This window comes from Neophocaena asiaeorientalis, unplaced genomic scaffold, assembly GCF_003031525.2.
Source record: "Neophocaena asiaeorientalis asiaeorientalis breed wild unplaced genomic scaffold, Neophocaena_asiaeorientalis_V1.1 scaffold190, whole genome shotgun sequence".
In the NCBI taxonomy this organism is placed as follows: Eukaryota; Metazoa; Chordata; class Mammalia; order Artiodactyla; family Phocoenidae; genus Neophocaena; species Neophocaena asiaeorientalis.
This window is the reverse complement of record NW_020175017.1, coordinates 2,244,182-2,268,997: the sequence shown is the minus strand read 5'-3', so window position 1 is coordinate 2,268,997 and position 24,816 is coordinate 2,244,182. Positions and strand designations below refer to the sequence as shown.

Sequence of the window (24,816 nt, the reverse complement as noted above, 5' to 3'; positions counted from 1 at the left end):
CAGATCCCAGCCTTCTAAGCTTGTTAGATTCTAGCAAAGGACCTTGTAGATGGTACAGAAGCTAAATAAATCTTGCTGAACTTAATTTTAAAAATGGGGAAAAAAATGAGTGAATGGATGTGTGAGTGAATCTTAAAAATTTATTATGTTCAATGTGCTTAGGAATTTTTCTAGCAAATATTATAATCAAAGACCAAAGGATTATTGTTCTAGGTTATATTTGTCATATTTTTAGGCCTGAATTTAACAGGTTCAATTGCAACATCTTCAGTACATGTTTTAGCAGAGAATGGAATTATAATATTATCATTTATAGTCCTTCTAGAATAAAAATTAGGGGGAAAACCTAAAATATTTGAAATGAGTACCAAATGTGTTTCATTATCTAAACTACATTGTGAAATATCCTTTGCCATAATGTAACCATTTTGACACATCCTAAAACAACTCATCGGTGTCAGCAGGCATCAGCATCTGTTCCCAGGCATTAGCCTGGGCAGAGGGGCACTAATTGAATTGGTAGAGCTCTGCTGAAAGATGGCAAGGCAGCTCCTGAGGAGCCAGATAGCTTTCCTTTGACTCAACATATAAATTGGTACCATACTGGTTTCTGCAGAGAATAGATTATATTCTCAGTTGGATGTAAGATCTAAATTTGCTTTTATATCCTATTACAGTTGCCAAATAAATACTGATTCTCTTGAGCATATGTTATGTAATAGCCATGGGCTGAAAGAAGGATGCAGTACTGGAAAATGATTTCCCAGTTTGTGTGTGATAGACACTTTGTAAATGTGTCACTTTGTGTCTGAGAGGAACTAGATTGAGAGAACATATAATATAGAGGTGTATAAATATTATCTAAAGAGCTGTAACTGTATGACTATTTACTGAGTTACAGCCCCCCTCAAATATTATTATTAAAAAGGGATCTTTGTTGTTTGCATTTAACTATTTAGATAAAGCAACAGACAAATAATGTTTTGAAAAAGTTTCACTTAACTAGATAAGAATGAGGATAGTGTTTATACTCAATATCTTGTAATAACCTATAATGGAAAAGAATCTAAAAAGGAATATATATATATATGTGTGTGTGTGTATATATATACACAAAAGAAAAATGAGGATACTGTGTTTGATGGTCTTTATGTTTTTTTTAATTTAATTTTTTATACAGCAGGTTCTTATTAGTTATCTATTTTATACATATTAGTGTATATATGTCAATCCCAATCTCCCAATCATCCCATCCCCGCCTTTCCCCCCTTGGTGTCCATATGTTAGTTCTCTACATCTGTGTCTCTATTTCTGCCTTGCAAACTGGTTCATCTGTACCATTTTTCTAGATTCCACATATATGCATTAATATGCGATATTTGTTTTTCTCTTTCTGACTTACTTCAATCTGTATGACAGTCTCTAGGTCCATCCAATGGTCTTTATAAATGTTTAAATTATGAATTCCAGCAAAACTGACAACTACTCCACTCTTCCAGTCACATTCATTCTCTTCAAGTAGTATTATATTAATTTAAAAAATATGTCAAGAATTAGTTTTTGAACTTGTAGGAAGTGAAACTCTGCTTCTTTATGTGATTCCTATCTCCTATTTTTTACAAACTTTGAAATTTCCACCTTGTCCTAAGATAACATGGGAATGCTTATGTATCACAATTCATATGATTCTGTTATTACTTACAGGTCTCACTTAAAAAATAAATACAGAGTTAAGAAAATGGTGCACATTTTATTCTAAACGTATTGCTACTAAGTAAACCACCTTATCAGCAGTGAGATGATATTACATCAGGCAGTGTGTATGTTACCTGAGGGAGTAAATCAGATTATGAAATAGGGTGCATAATTTGGCTTGGAACGGAAACACATCTTTGAAGATATATGACAGAGCTAAGAAAATATGTATTTCTAAAATATTTATGAGTAAGTTCTGATTAACTACCAATAACTTGTCATTTTATAAATTCTTCTTCCTTTGAAACCAATGTTTGGAAATATAATAGAAAACCCATATTTCCTCTTTTAAGCTTAACCAACTCTGTTGTGGAAAACTTGCCATAAATAAAATGCACGAATTTCAAGTGTATAGCCAATGAATTCTGATGAATGTATACTACTATTACAAATAAGATATAGAATATTTCCATGACCTGCCCCCCCCCCCCATCTTTTTGTACTCTTCCCCAGTCAATCTACCATCCTCCAACCAGGCAACCACAATCAGTAGGTTTGATTTCTATCACTATGCATTAGCTTTGCCTGTTCTAAATACATGTATACAGTTGACCCTTGAACAACAAGTGTTTGAACTGTGCGGGTCCACTTATATACAGTTTTTTTTTCAATAAATACTTACTACAGTACTACACAGTTCACAGTTGGTTGAATCCGAAGATGCAGAACCACAGATGTAGAGGAACTGCAGATACAGAAGGCCAAGTATAAGTTATACACAAATTTTTGACTATGCAAAGGGTCGGTGCCCTTAACCCCTGTGTTGTTTCAAGGGTCAGGTGTACTTGGAAGTTTACAATATGTATTGTTTTATATCCAAAATTCTTCTGTTACAGGAAATGGTTTTGAGAGTTGTATTAGTTTGCTAGGGCTGCCATAACAAAGTACCACAAACAGGGTAGCTTTAACAGAAATTTACTGTCCCACAATTGTGGAAGCTAGAAGTCTGAAATCAAGGTGTCTGTCATGCTTGGTTCCTTTTAAAGGCTGTGAGGGAAAATCTGTTCTATTCCTTTCTCTTAGATTCTAGCAGCCTTCAGAGTTGTTTGGATTGTAGATGATGTTCTTACTGTGCTTCACATTGTCTTCCTTCTGTGCATTCACGAGTATTTGAGGCTAGGACTTCAAATTTTTTTTTTTTTTTTTTTTTGCGGTACGCGGGCCTCTCAGTGTTGTGGCCTCTCCCGTTGCGGAGCACAGGCTCCAGACGCGCAGGCTCAGCGGCCATGGCTCACGGGCCCAGCCGCTCCGCGGCATGTGGGATCCTCCCGGATCGGGGCACGAACCCATGTGCCCTGCATCGGCAGGCGGACTCCCAACCACTGCGCCACCAGGGAAGCCCCAAAATATTTTTTAACTGAGATATAATTGTCATATAACACTGTAAGTTTAAGGTGTAAAAATGTATTGACTTGATACATTTAGATATAGCAATATGATTGCCACTGTAGCATTAGCTAACACTCCTATCGTGTCACGTACTTCTCATTTCTTTTTTGCAGTGGGAATAATTAAGATCTAGTCTCTTAGCAACTTTGTTGTCTATAGTACAGTATGGTTGTCTGTAATCACTACATTGTGCATTAGATCTCCAGGACTTATTTATCTACTAGTTGCAGGTTTGTACCCTCAAACAACATCTCCCCACTTCCTCCACCCCTCAGCCCCTGGTAACCACCATTCTGCCCTCTATTTTTATGAGACAATTTCCTAGGTACTTTGCATTTTCAGATAAGGAAAAAAATGAGGAAGAATTAAGGAAGGAAAGGAAAATTGAAATGAATCCTCCAGGCAAGGTAGACTTTCAAGTTTGGAAGAATGAATAAGAAGCAAAAGAACAGAAAGGAAAAGTCACTCAGGGGTTTTAGCTATGAGAGAGAGGAGAGGGTTAGGGAGAAGGGGAGGGAAGAGAGAGAAAGGATAGTTCAGTCACTTTCCTCCCATAGAGGTATTTCTGACTTTCAAACACAGAATGCCTGGCATGGCACTGAAGAGATGAGAAAAGCTTGTAGGATAGCTCAGTTACAGTGCAAAGCAAAGAAATCCAGAGGTGAAATTAAAGATCAAGGAGTTCTCCTTGGCCGCCAGAAAAAAGCTGGAAACAGAGTTATAAAGCTCCAAAACCACTCTAGTGCTAAGATTCATGTCTTACTGAATAGGAAACTCCCAACCATGCTCTCAAAGCATTTGAAACTGTGGTGAACTGAATCACAATAATACAATACTGTAAAATTCCTAGAAGATGACATAAGAGAAAACCTAGATGACTTCAGGTGTGGTGGTGCTTTTTTACATACAACAGATTTGCAAAAGACAAATCTGATAAAGGATTGTTATCCAAAATATACAAAGAACTCTTAAAACTCAATAATTAAAAAAATGATTAAAACTGGGTCAAAGACCTTCACAGACACCTCACCAAAAAAAGATATACAGATGGCAAATAAAATATGAAGAGATATCCCACATCATATGTCGCCAGGGAAATGCAAATTAAACAATGAAATGCTACTACACATCTGTTAGAATGACCAAAATCTGTAACACTGACACCAAGTGCTGAAGAAGAAGTGGTACAACAGGAACTCTCACACATTCCTGGTGCAGCCACTCTGATGGTTTTTTAGAAAACTAAACATGTTTTACCATACAATCCAGCAATTGCATTCCTTGGTATTTACCCAAAGGAGTAAAAAATACATGTCCACACAAAAGCCTGTACATGGATGTGTATTGCAGCTTTTTTCATAATTGCCAAAACTTGGGAACAACGAAGATGTCCTTCAGTAGGTGAGTAGATAAACTGTGGTATATCCAGACAATGGAATATTATTCTGTGCTAAAAAGAAATGAGCTGCAAAGCCTTGAAAAGACATGGAGGAACCTTAAAAACATATTAAACGGAAGAGGTCAATCTGAAAAAGCTACATACTGTATGATTCCAGCTCTATGACATTCTTGAAAAAACAGAACTATGGAGACAGTAAAAAGATCAGTGATTGCCAGGGAAGGGCTGAGGAGAGATGAATAGGCAGAGCACAGAGGATTTTTAGGGCAGTGAAAATACTCTGTATGATTCCAAAATGGTGAATATATGTCATTATATATTTATCCAAACCCAGAGAATGTATAATACCAAGAGTGAACCCTAATGTAAGCCATGAACTTTAGATGATTATGATGTGCCGAAGTAGATTCATCTGCTGTAAGAAATGTACCACTTTGGTAAGGGATGTAGATGATAGAGGAGGCTGTGCATGTGTGGGAGTAGTTGGTATATGGGAAATCTCTGTACCTTCCTCTCAATTTTGTTGTAAACCTAATACTGCTCTAAAACAATAAGATATTTTTTTAAAAGTTTATTAAAAGTTAGGCTGGTTTCTCCTCACCCCAATTTATGCCAGGTGGGTTCTTCTATTTACTTTTCTGTTGATGGGGGAAGAAGGGGGATACCTCTGTATATCCTCTCTTTCATCAAGGACTGTCATTATGTGGAATATAGTTCCATTAAGTTTATTTGTATTTTCAGCATTATGATGTTGTTATTTTTTAAAATATATAATTTGTAGCTTATCCAGCATATTTAATTGTTAGGGTGTGAATGTTTTTTGTAACTGTTTATATCCACACCAGAGTACTATTTATAAACATATTAAAACACAATGAAATATTTTATACCTACCCACAGATATACCATTTCTGTTGCCTTTTTATGCATCTATAAAGATTCAAGTTCTTCTGGTAATGAAAATTTCAGTGTTTCTCTCAAAACGTTTTTATTTTACTTTCATAATTTATGAATATATAAACCCTCACCCAGTTTGGCAGGCCTTTCTTTTTCTGGAAGCTCTTTAAAGAGATTTCTCATTGTCTTCCATCTTGCTTTATTCCCAAAGAGAAGTCAGTGAGGAGTCAGACATTATTTTTATTTTGTTCACCATATCTTTTTGTAATGTGTCCTATCTTGGGGACTGCTCTTAAGATTATTTTTCCTCTTTCTTTGGTTATCTGCAATTTGATTGTGATGTGTCTTTGTGGGTTTTTCTTGTTTTCAGCTTGGATTTTTTGGGTTGTTTTTTATCACTAATTTGAAAAAAGAAGTTGCCTTTATTTCTTCAGATATATTTCTACATTACAGCTTTCTTCTAATACTCCAATTATATGTATGTTTGACTTTTTAATATTTTTCCACAAGTCACTGAGTTTTTGTTCACTTTTTTCCCCATCAGTGTTTCAGTATAGTTAGTATCTATTGTTCTGTCTCTGTGTACAGAGATTACTGGTGTTCTTTCTTTTGATAACTCTCTCATTTCTGGTACTTTGCCCCATAAAGTCAAGCCACCTGAGACTCTGCACTCCGATCTCAGTTCTCTTCAACTGAATAAGACTTCATGCTTTGCCTTGTTTTCCCTCCTTGTGATGTGGTTTGGAAAGTGTCTCTAGGGATCAATGATAGGGTTCATTTTTTTTAATTCACTTTTTCAAGGATCACAGTTCTCTGCTTCCTTTTCTCCAATGTCTGAAACAGACATTTTACATATTTTTGTACAGTTTCTTTTTTTTTTGTTTTTTTAAATTTTGCTTATTACTGAAAGACGAAGTACTAGTTATTCTGTCATGAGCAGAAGAGTAAGACTCTTTCATTTGCTGAGAATGACAGTTCATATTCATTACAACCACATTTAATATGACATAAAATAGGCATAAAATAAATCAAACCTATAAGAATAGGTTTTATTTAGAAAACTAGGTGCATCATTTCTAGAATCATTATGTATTTTATATTTTCATCAATTAAACATTTAAGTGATTTTCTGCAGCTGTTTTCCCTTTTGGTGTTTAAAATTACATGTACTTTTTGAGAATTTTAATCATGTATGTGTTAGTATTGTTTTTTTTTTTTTTTTTTTGCTGTACGTGGTCCTCTCACCGTTGTGGCCTCTCCCGTTGTGGAGCACAGGCTCCAGATGCGCAAGCTCAGCGGCCATGGCTCAACGGGCCCAGCCGCTCCGCGGCATGTGGAATCCTCCCGGCCCAGGGCACGAACCCGTGTCCCCTGTATCAACAGGCGGACTCTCAACCACTGCGCCACCAGGGAAGCCCAGTATTGTTATTTTTGATGATTATTTTCAAGAGCAAATACTTAAGATCAAGATAGAAATGAAACTGTCAAGTTTTTTAAAAATAAATTTGAATAAATACAAGTGCACTAAGTTTTTTCAGAAAAGGAAAATGGAATATGACATCTTGGACTCACTGTCAAGTATTTTGATGACTGCTTTCCATAAATTATCTTCAAAAATCCACATTATATCACATAAAACATTCTAATAGTTAAGGAGCTCAGAGCATTTGTGGTAAATTTTCAGTCTTTTTTATATTTGAAAACAGGATCCTGTATTTGCAGCTAGGATGTGGAGGTTGTACTATTTTCAAGATAGTTTGTAAAGATGAATAAAATTTAATTAACAATTAATTACTTTCAAGTATCTTGCCACAAGGTTAACAAATACAAATATTGTCTCTTTCTGTTTACGCTCAGACTAGTAAATTGAAATACTTGCAAATCTCTAAATATGTCTAAGCTTTTGAATTTACAAGATGTCTTTTGGGGGTTTAGTGGAAATTTTCCTGAGCTCCCACCCTCCAGTCTGGGCTGAATGTCCCTTTTTTGTGAACCCAGGGAGTGCCCTGGACATATTTCAAAAATAGCACTTAATTGACAGAATTATAATAATCTGTTGACTTCTTTGTTTTCACCAGTTGATTTTAAATCTCATGAGGTCATGAATGGTATATTTTTTTTATCCTAGGGTCTACTGCACAGACAATACAGAGTTAATATTTTATATCTGGTTAAATAAGCAAGTGAATAAATTGTTTCTATATTCTAATTTGCATAAAAAAGATTATTTTAGTAGTAATATGAACTTCACTCAAATGACTGGATGCTAACACTATATTTTGTGTCTTCTCTTACAGGCTTTTAAAACTGATCTACAATGGAAAAATTTCTTTTTTATCTGTTTTTCATTGGCATAGCAGTGAAAGCTCAGATCTGTCCAAAGCGTTGTGTCTGTCAGATTTTGTCTCCTAATCTTGCAACCCTTTGTGCCAAGAAAGGGCTTTTGTTTGTGCCACCAAACATTGACAGAAGAACTGTGGAACTGCGTTTGGCAGACAATTTTGTTACAAATATTAAAAGGAAAGATTTTGCCAATATGACCAGCTTGGTGGACCTGACTCTATCCAGGAATACAATAAGTTTTATTACACCTCATGCTTTTGCTGACTTACGGAATCTGAGGGCATTGCATTTGAATAGCAACAGATTGACTAAAATTACAAATGATATGTTCAGTGGGCTTTCCAATCTCCATCATTTGATACTGAACAACAATCAGCTGACTTTAATTTCTTCTACGGCATTTGATGATGTCTTTGCCCTCGAGGAGCTGGATCTGTCCTATAATAATTTAGAAACAATACCATGGGATGCTGTTGAGAAGATGGTTAGCTTGCACACCCTCAGTTTGGATCACAACATGATTGATAACATTCCTAAGGGGACTTTCTCCCACTTGCACAAGATGACTCGGCTAGATGTAACATCAAATAAATTACAGAAGCTACCACCTGACCCTCTCTTTCAGCGAGCTCAGGTCCTAGCAACCTCAGGAATCATAAGCCCATCTACTTTTGCATTAAGTTTTGGTGGAAACCCTTTGCACTGCAACTGTGAATTGCTGTGGTTGAGGCGTCTGTCCAGAGAAGATGACCTGGAGACCTGTGCTTCCCCAGCACTTTTAACTGGCCGCTATTTTTGGTCAATTCCTGAGGAAGAGTTTTTGTGTGAGCCTCCTCTCATTACTCGTCATACACATGAGATGAGAGTCCTGGAGGGTCAGAGGGCAACCCTGAGGTGCAAAGCCAGGGGAGACCCCGAACCTGCAATTCACTGGATTTCTCCTGAAGGGAAGCTTATTTCAAATGCAACAAGATCTCTGGTGTATGATAATGGAACACTTGACATTCTTATAACAACTATTAAGGATACAGGAGCTTTTACCTGCATTGCTTCCAATCCTGCTGGGGAAGCAACACAAATGGTGGATCTTCATATAATTAAGCTCCCTCACTTACTAAACAGTACAAACCATATCCATGAGCCTGATCCTGGTTCTTCAGATATCTCAACTTCTACTAAGTCAGGTTCTAATGCAAGCACTAGTAATGGTGATACTAAAATCAGTCAAGATAAAATTGTGGTGGCAGAAGCAACATCATCTACGGCACTGCTTAAATTTAATTTTCAAAGAAATATCCCGGGAATACGTATGTTTCAAATCCAGTACAATGGTACTTATGATGACACCCTTGTTTACAGGTAAGAAAAATTAAGCAAATTTTTGTACTTGCTGTGCATCTTAGTGTAGGACTTGATAATCTACTACTGATTTTTTTCAATCAGCAGTGCTACTCTGTGTTGTAATTAAAGTACTCCACTTTTTAAAGTATATAATGTAAGGCTTGTGAAAGGTGAATACATGTGGAGAAATATTTTGAATGCTGTTATTTTCAGAGAGTTCAAATTTATATTTAATATTATGCTTACTTACTTTTTCCCCCTCATCTAAGAGATGTGACTATCAGAGAACAAGATTGATTTACCTTAAAAATTCAAAAACATACCAGAACTTACACATCCACATGAGTGTTCTTTCCTTCAAGGAAGTCACATTGGGAGGCTATACTATTATCCCAATAACGCTGCCATTGCTCAAAGCATTTTTGGAATTATCTTTAGAACCTTCGTCATACTATTTTGAATATCCTCAGTGGTGGCAAATCTTCGTCTTTTGAGGGTGAATTTGAATTTTGGAAACAAGCAAAAGCCATTTGGAGCCAAGTCTTGTGAATAAGGTGGGTGATCAAGATGGGTATTGCCATTTTTGGTCAAAAATAGGATGTAACTATAAAATAATGAGACTGATTTTTTGAGTGATTGAGTTACGTGTGTGTGTGTTGTCTCATATACACTGGTTCTTAAGACAGTTCCAAAGAGAAAGTTTATAAGTATTTTGAGCAGTGAAAGTATCAGTGGAGTTAAATATGTAATCTCTGGGTAAGGATATTTGTGGAGAATTTGCATCTGACTAAAGAATTTCTGGTATGTTTTTCTAAAGTTCAGCCTCATTGATTTATAGTCACATCTTGTCCAATTTTCAGTTGGAAATATACATTTTTACCTCTCCATATAATTTTACTCATGATAGACTATTGTTACTCCTAGGAAATGATATAAAATCATGGCTTTGAAATATACATGTGTATACATGTATATATGTATATATATATACAAATATATATATTTTTTTACGCGGGCCTCTCACTGTTGTGGCCTCTCCCGTTGCGGAGCACAGGCTCCGGATGCGCAGGCTCAGCGGCCATGGCTCACGGGCCCAGCCGCTCTGCGGCATGTGGGATCTTCCCAGACCGGGACACGAACCCGTGTCCCCCGCATTGGCAGGCGGACTCTCAACCACTGCGCCACCAGGGAAGCCCACAAATATATATATTTTGCCTTTCAGCTTTTCTGAAATAAGATCAAATCAGTTTTTATATATCCAGATGAATTCTTGAAGATAATTTGATTTTTGCTCATGTATGGAAATGAGAGAAATTTTTTTAAAAAATAAGCATGGGCTGGTAGCAAAAAACAAAACTGACCTAGCTAACCATGTGACCGATGCTGGGCAAGGTTCTACTTGGCTGAGTTTTAATTTTCTCATCTTTAAAAGGAAGAGATTAGAGTAAATGGTTTCTAATATTCCTCTCATCACTAAATGTATGGGGATGTAGACTGCGATGCGTGTATATTAGCATATAGTAGTTTGCTGTTGTCATACTCAGCTTTTCACTTAGGCTATGGATTATTTAACCCGTTGTCAAAGATGAGCATCTACCCCTACCCCTTACTTTCCTGTAGCTACTAGACATTCTATATACTTTAAACATTAGCTCTGTAAAATAGGTCAGTTTCTATTTTCCAAATTCCAAGATTTTAATCCTTCCATGACAAGTAACTTCTCTTATGACCCTGAGGAAATTGCTTGAATTCCTGACCTTAATGTTTGTCATGTGTAAAATGGTGATAATGCCTACCTCATAAGTCATTGTAAAAATGAAATCATAATGCATATAAAGTGCCTAGTAATGCCTGGCATTTCTTATGCACCCACTAAATGGTAGTGATCTCAACCACAGTACATACTCTAGCCTAAAAGTTTCTTGGTACATTTAGAACACATTATTTAGGTTATATAATAGATTAGCATTGCCAAGTCTTGAAATTTCTAAAACTCTTTCAGAGAAAAAAGAGAGTTTCAAGCCTATTTTCCAAATTAAATCTTAGTCATATATGGTTGCTACTGAGTAGAAAAAGGTAGTGGAGAATAGGAGCCACAGAAGACTTTAGTGATACAGTGGATTCAGAGGTGTCTTAAACTCTTATCAAACTTTACAAACTATGTTGTGAAAGTAATTTCATCGGCCCACAATGGGGAGGATAAGGGATTCATGCTCCGGTCAACAGCTTTGCCCTGTTCATGATTCTAGGATAATATTACACATCAACCTCATTTATAGATAAAAGCATACTGGGAACCAAGTGTTGAAGACATAAGAGAGGGTTGAGATCTGTAAATAAAGTACTTTAATCTTAGTAATTATCTTAGTTATTAAAGATAGATTTAATGGGTACCATTCCATAGTAGCTTATAACTGATTTGAAAAAGAAATACTCTGAATTTCATTTCCATTCTGGTATCTCATGTGATTGTCAGTGCTTTCCCTTCCTTCGAATTGGCTTTTAGTCACAGAGGTGTTGTAAGTGCTAAATGGATTTGTTTAGTCGTCAGATAATGTCACAGTCACACCTTTCAAAAGTAATTTGTCATAAATGATTTTTTAGCAGTGGCTTTTATTAGGAATTCTGCTTTGCCAAGCAATGTAATTAGTAAGCTTGTCAAGACATAGTGCAGGCACCATTAATATGATGCAGAATCCAACAATTACTTTTAGCCATTTTAACTGGGTAAATATAAGATTAGATCATTTTCTCATATTTCATATGTTATAAATGTGCTTATCTTAATGAGTACTAAAATGAAACAGAACTAAAGTCATAATGACTGGGTGTGTATCTGTTTTGTTTTGTTTTTAATATTAACACAAATTCCATTGTCCCTCAGAATGATACCTCCTACGAGCAAAACTTTTCTTGTCAATAACCTGGCTGCTGGAACTATGTATGACTTGTGTGTCTTGGCAATATATGATGATGGCATTACTTCCCTCACTGCCACAAGAGTCGTGGGTTGCATCCAGTTTACTACGGAAGACGATTATGTGCGGTGCCATTTCATGCAGTCCCAGTTTTTGGGAGGCACCATGATTATTATTATTGGTGGAATCATCGTAGCCTCTGTGCTGGTTTTCATCATCATTCTAATGATCCGGTATAAGGTTTGTAACAATAATGGGCAACACAAGGTCACCAAGGTCAGCAACGTCTGCTCTCAAACTAATGGGGCTCAAATACAAGGCTGCAGTGTGACGCTGCCCCAGTCCATGTCCAAACAAGCTGTAGGACACGAAGAGAATGCCCAGTGTTTTAAAGTTGCCAATGACAATGTGATACAATGTTCAGAAACTTGTTCAAGTCAGGACTCCTCTACCACTACCTCTGCTTTGCCTCCTACCTGGACTTCAAGTACTTCTGTGTCCCAAAAGCAGAAAAGAAAGACTGGCACGAAGCCAAGTACCGAACCACAGAGTGAAGCTGTCACAAATGTTGAGTCCCAAAATACTAACAGGAACAACTCAACTGCCTTGCAGTTAGCTAGTCGACCTCCTGATTCTGGCACAGAGGGACCCACATCTAAAAGAGCACATTCAAAGCCAAGTAAGTTTCTCACTTTGCCTGCTGAGAGATCCAGAGCAAGGCACAGGTACTCCCTGAATGGAGAATTAAAGGAATGCTATTATTATATTAACTCACCGAACACATGCGGACTGTTTTCTAAAAGAAGCATGTCTATGAATGCGATGTTAATTCAGTCCAACAGTTCTAATGGGCATAGTGGAAAAGCAACTCTTTCAAATTCTGAGTGGATATTGGAAAGCACTGTGTAACCTATTATTTCTTTTTAATGAAAAAATTATTTTGAGAACTCACATAGGAAATTGGAATTTGAAATCCCAGTCTTATCTCTCTGATTCATGGCTAACAGAGCCATGGCATATAAACCCTCTAGGGTATAGTTACTTCATATATACATGGATATATATGAAGTAACTTCATATATATCCATGTATATATGAAGGTCATATATATAAAATTGTTTAGGGCAAAAGCATGACAGCAGTGCCTTCCCCATTCTAGGACCAGCTACCAGGTTCTGCAATAGCAGACCACAAAATAAAAGTTGTCATATGAAAAAAAAAGTCTTGCATAAATAATGATATTTCCTCCAGTCTTACAAAGTACCACCTATGGATGATTGGTATTTTTCAATGAGTAGATTGTATATTTTCTTTCAATGACAGTGGTGTTTGTTTTTAGGCAAATATTTTAGAGAACAGCTCTGTGTTGTCATGTTGTTTAAAATAAAATAGTCAAGTAAACCCAGACAGTGTTAAAATAAGTACCCTTCTAATCAACATTCTTGGTTCAGGTGCCTTAATGGGTCTAAGATATTTCTCATCTATGACACAGCTTTTTCAGTGGGAAGCAGAAGAAAATGCAATTGATTTTTCATTTGGCAAAAAATGCCAATTCAGTTTTAAGTCACAGGCCAGTTTTAATTCATATGCATCTGCTTGGGCTTATGAAGGTGTTTTCATTCATTCAGTACACATTTGGTGACCAAATGAGCTTTATATTTTTCTTAATGCAAGTTAAATAGGGAAACAAAAATACAAAACTGCCTCCTTTATCAAAGGAATATTTATTTTTATCACCAAGTTAAATAGAAATCTTCTAATAGAGTTCTTATTACATTTATAAGCAATATAAAGTCATTGCTCATTAACCAGATAGTAGTTTCGTTTTTGCCTTCTGCTCTATAATTCTGAATTTGAATGTTTCTCTCTGAGTAAATGTATTTATTATTTGAACCAAAACTTGTGATGAAATTTAATTAGAAATTATACAGCTTAGTGGGAATATGTCATTTAAAAAAGGATTTTTAATTTAGTCAGACAGTAATATTGCTCCTTGATAATATGACATTCTTGGACAGTCACTGAAATCAAGGTCTCTAGAGAAATGTTCTATCTACTCGCTGAAATTTTTTACAATATTATATGGTAACTTAATGGTGTTTAATTAAAGATCAGTAAACAGGACTTTGGGGGTTTTTTGTTATTGTTTTGTTTTGGGGGGGTTTTGAGAATAAGGTTCATGTGGGAATGTTGCACAAAAAATTTTAGCCATAATATAATAAGATACGGACTTTATGTAAATTACTCCCTGGGAGTAAGTTAAACACACAGTAAAAGTTTAGTAACTCTTTCAGATTACTTGAAATACCATTTAAAACACAGGTGAAGAATGTCCGTTATTGGTTTAATTTCCTCTTGTTGGAAGCATTTATAAAATTTTCAGTTAATTTCAACTTGACCAAGGCACATATTATACATGATTTATCGTAATGACATTCAAAAGTGGATTAGATTAAAGCAGTTAGAGGTTACTTTCTGAGCAACTCATGAAAAAATTTGTCTAATGGGCTTTCATTACCTTAGGTGTTTCCTAAATGTCTTCCCTGCCCTGCTTCTTTTTATGAAGTTTGTCTTTCACATTTCTAAAATATAATCAGCCTTCCTGGGTCAGGTATATAGTTCTTGTAAAGAATAAATGAGATCACATGTGTGGTATTATTTTGTAAAATCAAAGCATTGCTCAAACTGAAGTGTATTTTCAACACTATGTCTGTAATAATGCTCTAATCCCAACTAAACATTTTTAATTAACACCAGTTACTTAATTCTTCATGAAGTGCTGGTTGACAAAGGCATATTATTTTTCACCTTCCTAGTTTTTACCTGCATAGTATTAAAATATCCTGAATACATAAAAGATTTCAAGACTTAAAGAAATGTATCCCCAAACAAGTAATCTCTGGCACAATGAACATTGTGGCCAAGGGGGCGCTGAAATCACACAGAACAGGCAGCCCCTTAGTGTGTCTACTCTAAGCTACTGATTAACTTATGTTCTATTTTCCAGTTGCCTGGATTTTTAAAAATCAATTTCCTGCTTATGCTTCTAATGAAACTTTAATTAATATATTTTATTTCTCATAAACATTTAGAACTCATAATATCTAATCATGTGAAGTTTTATTCTGTTTGACTAAAGCCATTTAAACCATTTAAATTGTTATTGCTTTTACAGGACTGTTTAGGGTGAATTAACCAAATGTTTGAACACTTGTTCTACAGGTGTTAAGAAGGCCTGTGTTCCTATCTTTCAAAAAGTTTATATTTGAACAAAATATGTGAACAAAACTTGGCCTATCAAGAGGGTCAGATGTTATTTGGTGTTGTTGATAAGTATATGAAAAATGTTTTGCTCAGGGCAGTTTCAGTGTGAAGTGGCTTGAAAGATAAATCTATGGGAAGGTTGGGTGTGATTAAAGGTGCCTGGTATAATATCCAAAATGCAGTAGTTACCCAGATGAATGAATGAGCAAATGGATAAATGAATAAATAAGTGAATGGAGCCAAGGAAGAAAGCTCAATATTAAGAATTTTGATTAATTATCACAATGGAGATTTGTGATCCAGATATTATATTACTATAAGCAAGATATTCTGTCCCTCTTGTTGTTTTTCTTTCTGTCATTTCTTACATTCCTTATTTAACCAACTACATATATGTGATTCAAAGCATATGGTTTTGCTGTTTGTTGTTGCTGACTGTGTATAGGTTGTATATATTGTTTTTGCTTCCTTGTTCTTAATTATTATTCTTTAATTTTTAGTCATTTTACACTATGGTTTCAGTTTGTTCACTAACAAACTGACAAATAATATATTTACTCCAAACTTTTTTTAAAATTATATGTATTTCTGTGTTACTTTTTGTTTTGGATAATTGTCCCCCAATTTGAAAATGTCAAACTATTATTAAAGTAGGTCTTTTTAAAGAAAAGTATATATAATAGATAAGTTCCATAAAGGAATAGTGAAGCATCTGAAGTAGGCTCAAAATCCTAAGAAGAAATGAAGTTTGGTTTGATGAATATTATTTATTTTTAGTTTACAAATAGATTAGCACAGAGGTACATTAAATACAATCATTTAAATTAGATACAATAACACCTTTGCTGAGAACAACACATTTTCTACATTTTTTTTCTAACCATTAAATGTATTAGTTAAGTTGAGGTCACAGTAAGCTTTTTTAGACAGTTGATTTTAGCTACTTTGCAGATATAGTTCACTAAAAAAGTTTTAGAATATAAGTTTTTGAGCTATTGTAAGCCACCTATAAACATAACAAGTTTACTACCTGAATGATACATACTTTCTCCACAAGAATTTAAAGAATTTTTTAAAATTATGTGTCTTCCATTGTCTACAGGAATCTGCTTTATTTCATGAAGTATTTTCTGCTTTGCCTTAAAGCACCTAAAAAGTACTTCCAAACTAAATTTTAACTATTTTATTTGCTTATATTACTGTAAGGAAATTAATATTCATTTATAAAACTAAAAAATTAATAAGACAATTATCACAAAGTTCACATCAATAGCCTTTTACTTCCTAAATTTTAGTATTTCCCCCTCTGTTTATTCATAATAATAAAGTTAAAAACAATCGTTAAAATGCCAGTAGTTTAAAAAATTTCAAAAACATAAAGCATCTTCTTGTACAAGAATTGTGAAAGTAAATGGGGTGTTTCTTCCAAAGAAGACTGCAGATACGAGCCCATTTTCTTTTCAGTGTGGCAGAATTCCAACTACATTTTATAATGATAAGCAAGCAGTGTTCATTTATTTTAGACAGAATGAAGACTATGTACCCCCTTTCCCTTGCTCAGCCTTCCCTTGAGTCTCAGGAAGAGTCCAATCTTTCCACTTCAACAGCATATGTGGAAGCTTCTGTGTGTGAGTGGATTGGATGGGAATAGGATTTTTCTTATCTTCCTCCATTGGTAATAAAACACTAATAATAATAATAATGACAATTTACCTTATAGTGTTTGTGAGTTCAGTGTTAGTTGAGGTAAATTTATGGATAAAAAATATCTCACTTTTAAAATTTCATAGAGGAAAGAGAAATTAACCAAAATGAATGACTGGAATTTTAAATGTAATTGTTTCAGAGCTCTGTCTTTCAGATTACTCAGTCCTTTCCCTCCCATGCTAGATAAATACATGCTGGGATTACAAATACAATTAGTTTTGTCAGGTTTGGGATAGGTTGGTTGTTTGTTCGTTTTTTGTAACAGAAACCATCCTTTTAGCAGTACAGAATAAAGAATGGTAAACGTATTACTGAGATGGAGTCATCCTAATCGTGGTGTTATCTGAAGGGGGACATAGAAAGTAACAGTTTGTAACTGGGAGTATATTAAAGTATGAAATTACCTCTTTAAGGTAATATTAATGCATCTGCAATTTCATCAAATATCATAAATATTCGATATAACAATAATCAGTGTACCACTGTCTTCTGATTTGTTCAGCTATTTCAAAGTCAAAATTTAGGATCTAAAGTTACCATCAACGTGAAGGGACTTATGGAATATACTATGTGGGCTCTACCATAATGTAATTTCCTAATTATTTTTTTTCTGTATAATGCGAACATGTCTTGTTATTGCTTTCATGTAAAACCTAATCTCCAGAGGTCATTGTAAATTTATATGAATATTTATGCTGGAGGTTTTATCAAAAAGTATTTTGGACTGTTCTCATCACACTCACCTGTGAACCTTAGAATGACATTTTCCTGAGACACCTAATTTTTTTTTATAATTGTGTCCCTTCTTAATGACTAGAGTATTTGCTTTAAAATAGGACATTTGGGAGGAAATAGAATGTGTACTGTACAGGACTATTTAATGATATTAAAATTTATAGCCAATTGGAATATACATATGAACATTTGAAGGCAGAATGTTTGCATTTAGAACATTACTGTTTTATATAGGGATAAACTGGTATTCAGCAAAACATGCTATTATTATCTTGGGGGTTATTGAATAATGGTTTATATTGTAAATTATTATTTTATACTTTGCGTGGTGAATATGGTAAAACTACATTTCCTGCTTTGGATTGTTTTTCCTTGATGTATCTTTCCATATTAATCATATGCAACTCTGTGGTCGAAATGTTAACTTTGCGTAAGGAAAATGAATAGAAGCCTGATTCTCTTATTGAACTCTTGCAGGAAACGTGCATTCCATATTGATAACTACTCATTTTAGTAACTAGAACAATATTTTTTAAAATTCTGCATTTAGAGTATTATGTATCAGGAAATAGCCATAGAGAACTATGAAGTATTATAAAATCAATTGCAATTAACCCAATAACTGGTAAGTTGTTATCAAAAAAAACGTGCAGATAACTCTTTGTTAAGATGAATCTTATCAAGGTTTCAGTGAGAAGTATTTTAAGGTCTGTTTCATAAAAAATGAATTGTTCATGACACTGAAAATTTTATTCCCAGATGCTTTGCCGACTAATGTTGACCAGACTGTCCAGGAGACACAGGTGAGATTCTTGTTACCTGTCACATGCTTCGGCACTTAAGTGGGTATATTCTTTTATAAATGAATTTTTAATTTTTGTTTTGCTTGTTTATGTAACTTGTTGAAATTTTCCATTAAAACTTACTCAATGCTCAGTGGTAAACAGTGAAGTTCAGTTTGGTTAAGTGAATTTCCAGTTCCTAAATTTAGACATATTTCTGGTTAACCAAATATTTCTGATTCACATTGTAAGAATAAAGGGAATACTAGTGTAACTTTGGAGTCACATTTGTAGTCACGCATGATATCATGTGTATTTTTACAAATATTTCCCAACGTGAAGACAGTAGCTTGATAAGAATATAGTCACTCCTATCCTTGAGCTCCACATTCTAATAGAAGCTGAGATAATATATTAGGCCTCACCGAAAGTGGATGAACAGAAGTGTTTCATGTATATGAAATGAATGAAGCTGCTATAAAATGGAACAAAAGACAACACATGAAATGTTCATGGTATTCCTTTTGTCAGCAACCAATTACTCTTCTTGGTTTTCTTTTCTTTCTTTCTTTCTTTTTTTTTTTAAGTTTCAAATGAGTATTTGATTCCTGCATTTTAATTGGATCAGAAAGTGTGTTTCCAGAGCAGAATGACACTTTAGCAATCTGTTCAAACATCTGGATGCATCAGCCATTTGCTTAATATTTGGCACAGAAAAAATATTCTGCTTTTAAAGGTTCTTAGAAAAAGCCATTGATTTATTTGTTGATAGTAAAACTAAGGGTCTTTTTTTTTTTTAACCATTTCTTATTTAAAAGATAACAATAACTTGGACCATCATTCTGGGTTTCCCCTAAAGAATTCTATTCCCAAATCAAACAAAATGTTTTTCATCATTTCTTTACTGAATTTAGGGTCCCATTCTTATGTTGCAAAAAAACAAACAGATGGCTCACTAGAAACAATCAATAGCACAGAGTCGGGCATGTACTTGGTGTTAATAGAATTGAACTGACCTGCACGAAGGTGCCTTTGTTCTCTACCACATTCCTTTTCTTTCTCTCCCTCTCTCCCTTTCTTTCTTCTTCCTTTCTTCCCTCCCTGTCTCCCTCTGTCTTTGATTTGAAAACATTAATTTATCATGTAACTTTGGGCACCTGGATGTTCTGAAAGAGAATATCCTTAGAAAGGAATTAAAAAGTCAAGCTTCCCCTATCAGAAGCATGATCCATAATGGTTCTAAATGTTCTATCAAGATTTGGAAGCAGGAGAATCAATCTGATCATCTTTCAATTACCAATTAAAGCAATTCTCCAAGTATTCATATTTTGTGGGGCATGTTACATATTATTGTGTTTATTTCCTTATTTTACCACAGTGTTAGAAGTCAAGTTTAGAGAAAAGTAATCTCCTTGGGAGTTTGTGTGCTACTTGAGATAGCAAAAGGTTTGCCACTGTGATAAGTACATAAGATTTCTAATAGCAATTTTTCTTTGTCCCAAAGTAATTAGTATTAGAGAACTTTGGAAAATATAGCTTAAAATTTTAAAAAAAATGTAAATATGTCATAACCCACCACCCAGATACGAATGCTAATAATTTGGTGCATAATCTTTCAGTGATTTGTCGTTTCTGTATGTAGTAAATTCATGTGTACATATGTATGTTTGTATTAGATTTCATAGTGAATTGCATATGTAGAATATGTCACCTGTTTTTAAAATTTTATGCTGAGTCTTTATTGAGTTCCTTTTTTGAAACATTATGTCATAATGTCATAGCAACTTTCCCTCCATGCTTTGGCTATTTTTTTTTTTTTCTTTCTACAAGCATTAGCTAGAAAAATAAATCCACAGGCAAAGAAGAATGTTAACAGAATTTAGTGGTAATACATCATTTACTCATTAGCCAATTTCTTGCTACATTTCTGTTATCAGATTTAAGTCACCATATGACTTCAGTGCAACTATTCTTGTTATTTGATAAATGATTTCTGCAATAGCAGGCTTATCATTTCTACAACTGTCAACACAACCAAACAGTAATGTCCCTTTGAAGAGACTGACCTGTGTGCTAGTCTTCTCATGGCTTTTCACACTGTCAGCAGTACCTTACCTTGTGAATGAAGTGAGGTAGAGAGCTGTCAGAGGTTCCTTGTGCTCACAGCTTCTTATTTTTTTGGTGGGGAGGTGGTAGTGGGATAAGGAGGATTATACAATTTTAGTTTAAGTTTATATGCCCTGTAGGATGGTAACATACATGTCTTTTTCCACCCAGTGGCAAAATATATTTTCCAAACATTTGGACACTGCCCATTGCCTTAAATGGAGATCAAAATGTTCCTTATGTATATACACAATAAAATAAGCAAAAAAACTTAAAACACATTTTTAATATATTAAAAAAAATGTTTCCTAGGTGACAGTAGTAGTTCTTTTAGACAAACTATTAATATATAAGTGAATAAAGAGTTAGTATTGATTAGAAATAAATAGCAATATTAAAACAACTATGGGAAAACACAGTTTGGAAATCATATGAACTAAAAGCTGAGCAGCAAAACAAATGTGTGTATATGATTCAGATATGTTTCCAATGTTTTCTGTACAAACAAGAATGACCAATATAAAATATTTGGTTCTGTAGGGTTTCTTCCACCTATGATATTACCTTCAAGTAAATTAAAAAAAAAAAAAAGAGTAGTAGAATAGACATTGTAAATAAAAATAATAATGAGTAATAGCATAGACATTGTAGAAAACATTTAACTTTTTATAATAATTAAAGCATACTTTTTGACATATTTATTTGAACATTACAGAAAATCAGAAAAAAATTATATAGAACCCTAGTGTCAGCAATGACCTTTAGAAATCATTTCCTTCTTTTTAGATATCCTAACTATATAAGGTAAAAAATCTCTCATAGGTCTTAATTACATTCAGAGTAAGAGCAATAACAATTTCCCAGATCCATTCAATGTCGGGGTATTTTTTTCTTCCTCTAATGTTGACGTAGCTTTAATTTCTCCTTTTATTTGTAGTACCATTGATAAGATTGTGCAGTGTTTTGCATGGTACCCTTTCACTGTCAAATGAGGACCATTGACAAAACATCCTGAACCTACCCCAAATTCATTATTTTTAGTTCTTATAACATTTTAGCATAGTTATTATAGTCTATCTTGTTTTTTCTTTGTGATGCTCTTATAATTTTGTGTTCCACATTTAGATCTTTATGGAATCATTATGCTTGTTTATTGATAAGTAAAAAGTGTTATTTTGAATCTTACATATAAAATTTTTATTCAACTTCATATTACATTATCGTTTCAATAATGGCAGATTCGGGGCAGACAAATTCACACCATTGTTCCCAAAACTGATTGCTATTTCCTAATCTTCAAAATAACAAGTTTTTTATAAACCATAATCCCACAGTTTGTTAATGTTATTATGTAATGTGAAATTGAACCAAAAACTCTTTAAACTATGTCAGCTTATAGAATCAATAACTTGATATTAAAAGAAAGTTTGTTATTCTGGAAGGATTTATTATTTCCAAAGTCAAACTAATTATACTGTCCACAGTATTTTTCTTCTAGGTATATTTAGTCTTTTCTATATTACTACTTCCTGAAATGAAATTTGGTGTAGTACAATCACTTTTTGTAATCAAAGGGAACATATTACTGGATATACAAAAATAAATAAAAATCTTGTTGATAACCAATTTCACCAAAATAAGCTGTGCTGTGAATCCAATAGCGAGGAATTTAGCTATTTCCCATTGTAGTTTAAAGTGATTTTTGTAATGTTTTCCTTAGAATGAATATTCCAGGTAAAGTATGCTAGTGATGTCTATATTTTAGTAGTTTCCAAGTAATTATTTTTTAAAAATCAGATACACATCTATTATCTATTAACAATCTTCAAACATCCAGTAATTCTTTGTTCAGTAATTCTCAAAAATTATCGTTTATCTCAAAAATAACTTCACTTATTCCGATTAACTATTCTGAAATATTTTCTTAAGTAAAATATCTCTATAGTATTTTGCCTACCTTTACCACACAAAATTATCCAAATATGTCCTATACCAACACTTTGATATAGAATATTTGAAGTTAAGAAGCTATTTTTCATCATTCATTTGTTCCATGCATTTTATAACCCTCAAATTGTAAACATGTAGTTGTTCTTGAATGGAAAGGAGAAAAATTACTTCTATTTCATATTATGAAATTGTATATTTCTCAAATTGAAGTATAGAATTTATACACATATTTGAAAGTCATGAGTACTGAGAACCCATGTTAGAGAAAAAACATTTTCACAGTTTGTTATTTAAATATTTTTAAATTGTTTTTTATATGATTTTCTTTCAAAATCATGTTAACTATGAAATGCCTTTGCTTGTGAGTTATTGTCAGTTTTCACATTTATTTTATTTGTTCTGTGGGTGAAGAACTAATTAATGTAGATGAATTTATTGTCTTTACTATCAGTAAATGTATAATTAAACTTTATAAAACCTTAATATAATACAAAGCTTCCAAAAGAATATATTAAAAAAATAGAGATCACATAGGTTTTAGATATGATGAACAAATTTGATCTAAAATGTTCATATTTAAAAAGCCAGTGTGAATATTTGTTAAAGCCTGAATAGCATGCATTAATGAGTAAAGTAACTTTTTTTCTCTTAATTTGAGAATATAAATGTGAAAATCAAAGCAAGGAAAAATGCCATTCCTCAATTTGGCTCTGACTTGCATAACTATTTAGTCTTAAAATGTTTAGATTCCTTTCTAAAATGAGATTTTTAAAATATATTCAATAATTTGAAGTTACCAGGGAACATTTTAAGTGCTGATGTGCATGTCTAAATAGTATCCAGAAATATATCTAGTATTTTGTAGCAATAAGCTCCTGCCCGGGTGCTTACAGTTCAGTAACTTCTAGATTGCTAGCCCAGTGATCTTATTAGCTGTGTGTTTTCTTTCTTCTTTTTTTTCTTTTTCTTTTTCTTTCATTTCAGAGGCCGGAGTTAATCTGAAGAGCACCACTTCTCTCTCTCCTGAAAAAACTTGCCACTGATATTTTTACCAGACAAAATTTAAAACTGTTTCAATTCACAAAGGCTAATTGTTGAACTGGTGTCCTAGAAGAAATTGTCCACAGGAGCTGAAGCAGAAGTCTCTGATGACGCGGAACTGGCTCTATCAGACCATGGTTAATCCCCTTTTAAAACCAAAATTTTTTTCTTCTGACCTACAAGTATTTTCTTTTAAAGAAGGAAAGAAAAAAGCCTACATTGGCATCGAGTTCTGTATCAATCCATGTTACATTGCCATCCATGATTTAAGACTGTAGAATCTTGAATAATCTATATCACTTTAACAAATAAATGTTTTACTATGACAGAATTTGCACATTGCCTGATTTGTGGAAACCTCAGTTGCTTCAAGTGTGAATGGTGAAGTGATGATTGTAGGAGCTAATAATATTATTTTACATCTTTGTAGTACAAAAACCTTAGGGGATCACAAATTGCTTTATAATATTGGAACTAGTTCTTCCATGACTGAAGTGCACCCACTTCTATGGGAGAGCAGTACAACTATTTAAACAGCTTTACGGCAATTTTATGCTTCAGTGTAAGACCGAAAGGGATGAGGGATCTCTTCTTCCAGTGGAATTTCAGAAAGTATCAAGGTAGGCATATTGTAATTAATCCAAATTGATTCATTGTTTTTCTGGAGTGGAGAGCAAGGGCAAAGAGTTTTTAATAATTTAAGGCCTTATGTTTCATTATAAGTGCCCATTTCTCCAATTTTCCATTGGAGATAAAAATATATATAATTCTAGAATAAACAAAGAACATACATCTTATTTAGCACCAGCATGAATAGGAGTAAGATATTTTTGATGGCTAATATATGTTAATACAGTCATATCTAAGCAGTAGTACTCAAACCTAGCAGGCCTGAGTTCAAACCCAGAGATGAGTGAATTTAACCAGTTCCCACTCTACTCTTCCATATTCTCAAAGGATTAATATTACTGTAAAATTTGAAAATGCATGTAAATGTATCACTGTACTTGGTATAAGCAATAAGTTCGATTAAAAATATTTTAGTAGCATTGCTATTAGCAATTGAATTCAGATTCTCTCAAACTTGAGAGATTATATTTCTATTCCTTGACAGTTCTGGTAGTTGTCTATCATTAAAAGCAATATGTAGGTTAAATTTTTAAAAATTTAGTTAAAACTAAAAAATCCA

At 33.8% G+C, this 24,816-nt stretch overlaps 1 protein-coding gene across 1 annotated transcript in view; it reads left to right on the top strand.

The window, feature by feature from the left end:
* The window catches only part of LRFN5 (leucine rich repeat and fibronectin type III domain containing 5), a 250,664-nt gene extending 226,711 nt beyond the window's left edge, over window positions 1-23,953 (top strand). The window contains exons 3-4 of the mRNA XM_024762070.1: window positions 7,738-9,142; window positions 23,571-23,953. Of these exons, the coding sequence (XP_024617838.1) occupies window positions 7,758-9,142; window positions 23,571-23,583 (1,398 nt within the window). The 5' untranslated portion in view covers window positions 7,738-7,757 and the 3' untranslated portion in view covers window positions 23,584-23,953. The remainder of the gene's footprint in view (window positions 1-7,737; window positions 9,143-23,570) is intronic.
* The last annotated feature ends 863 nt before the right edge of the window (window positions 23,954-24,816 follow it).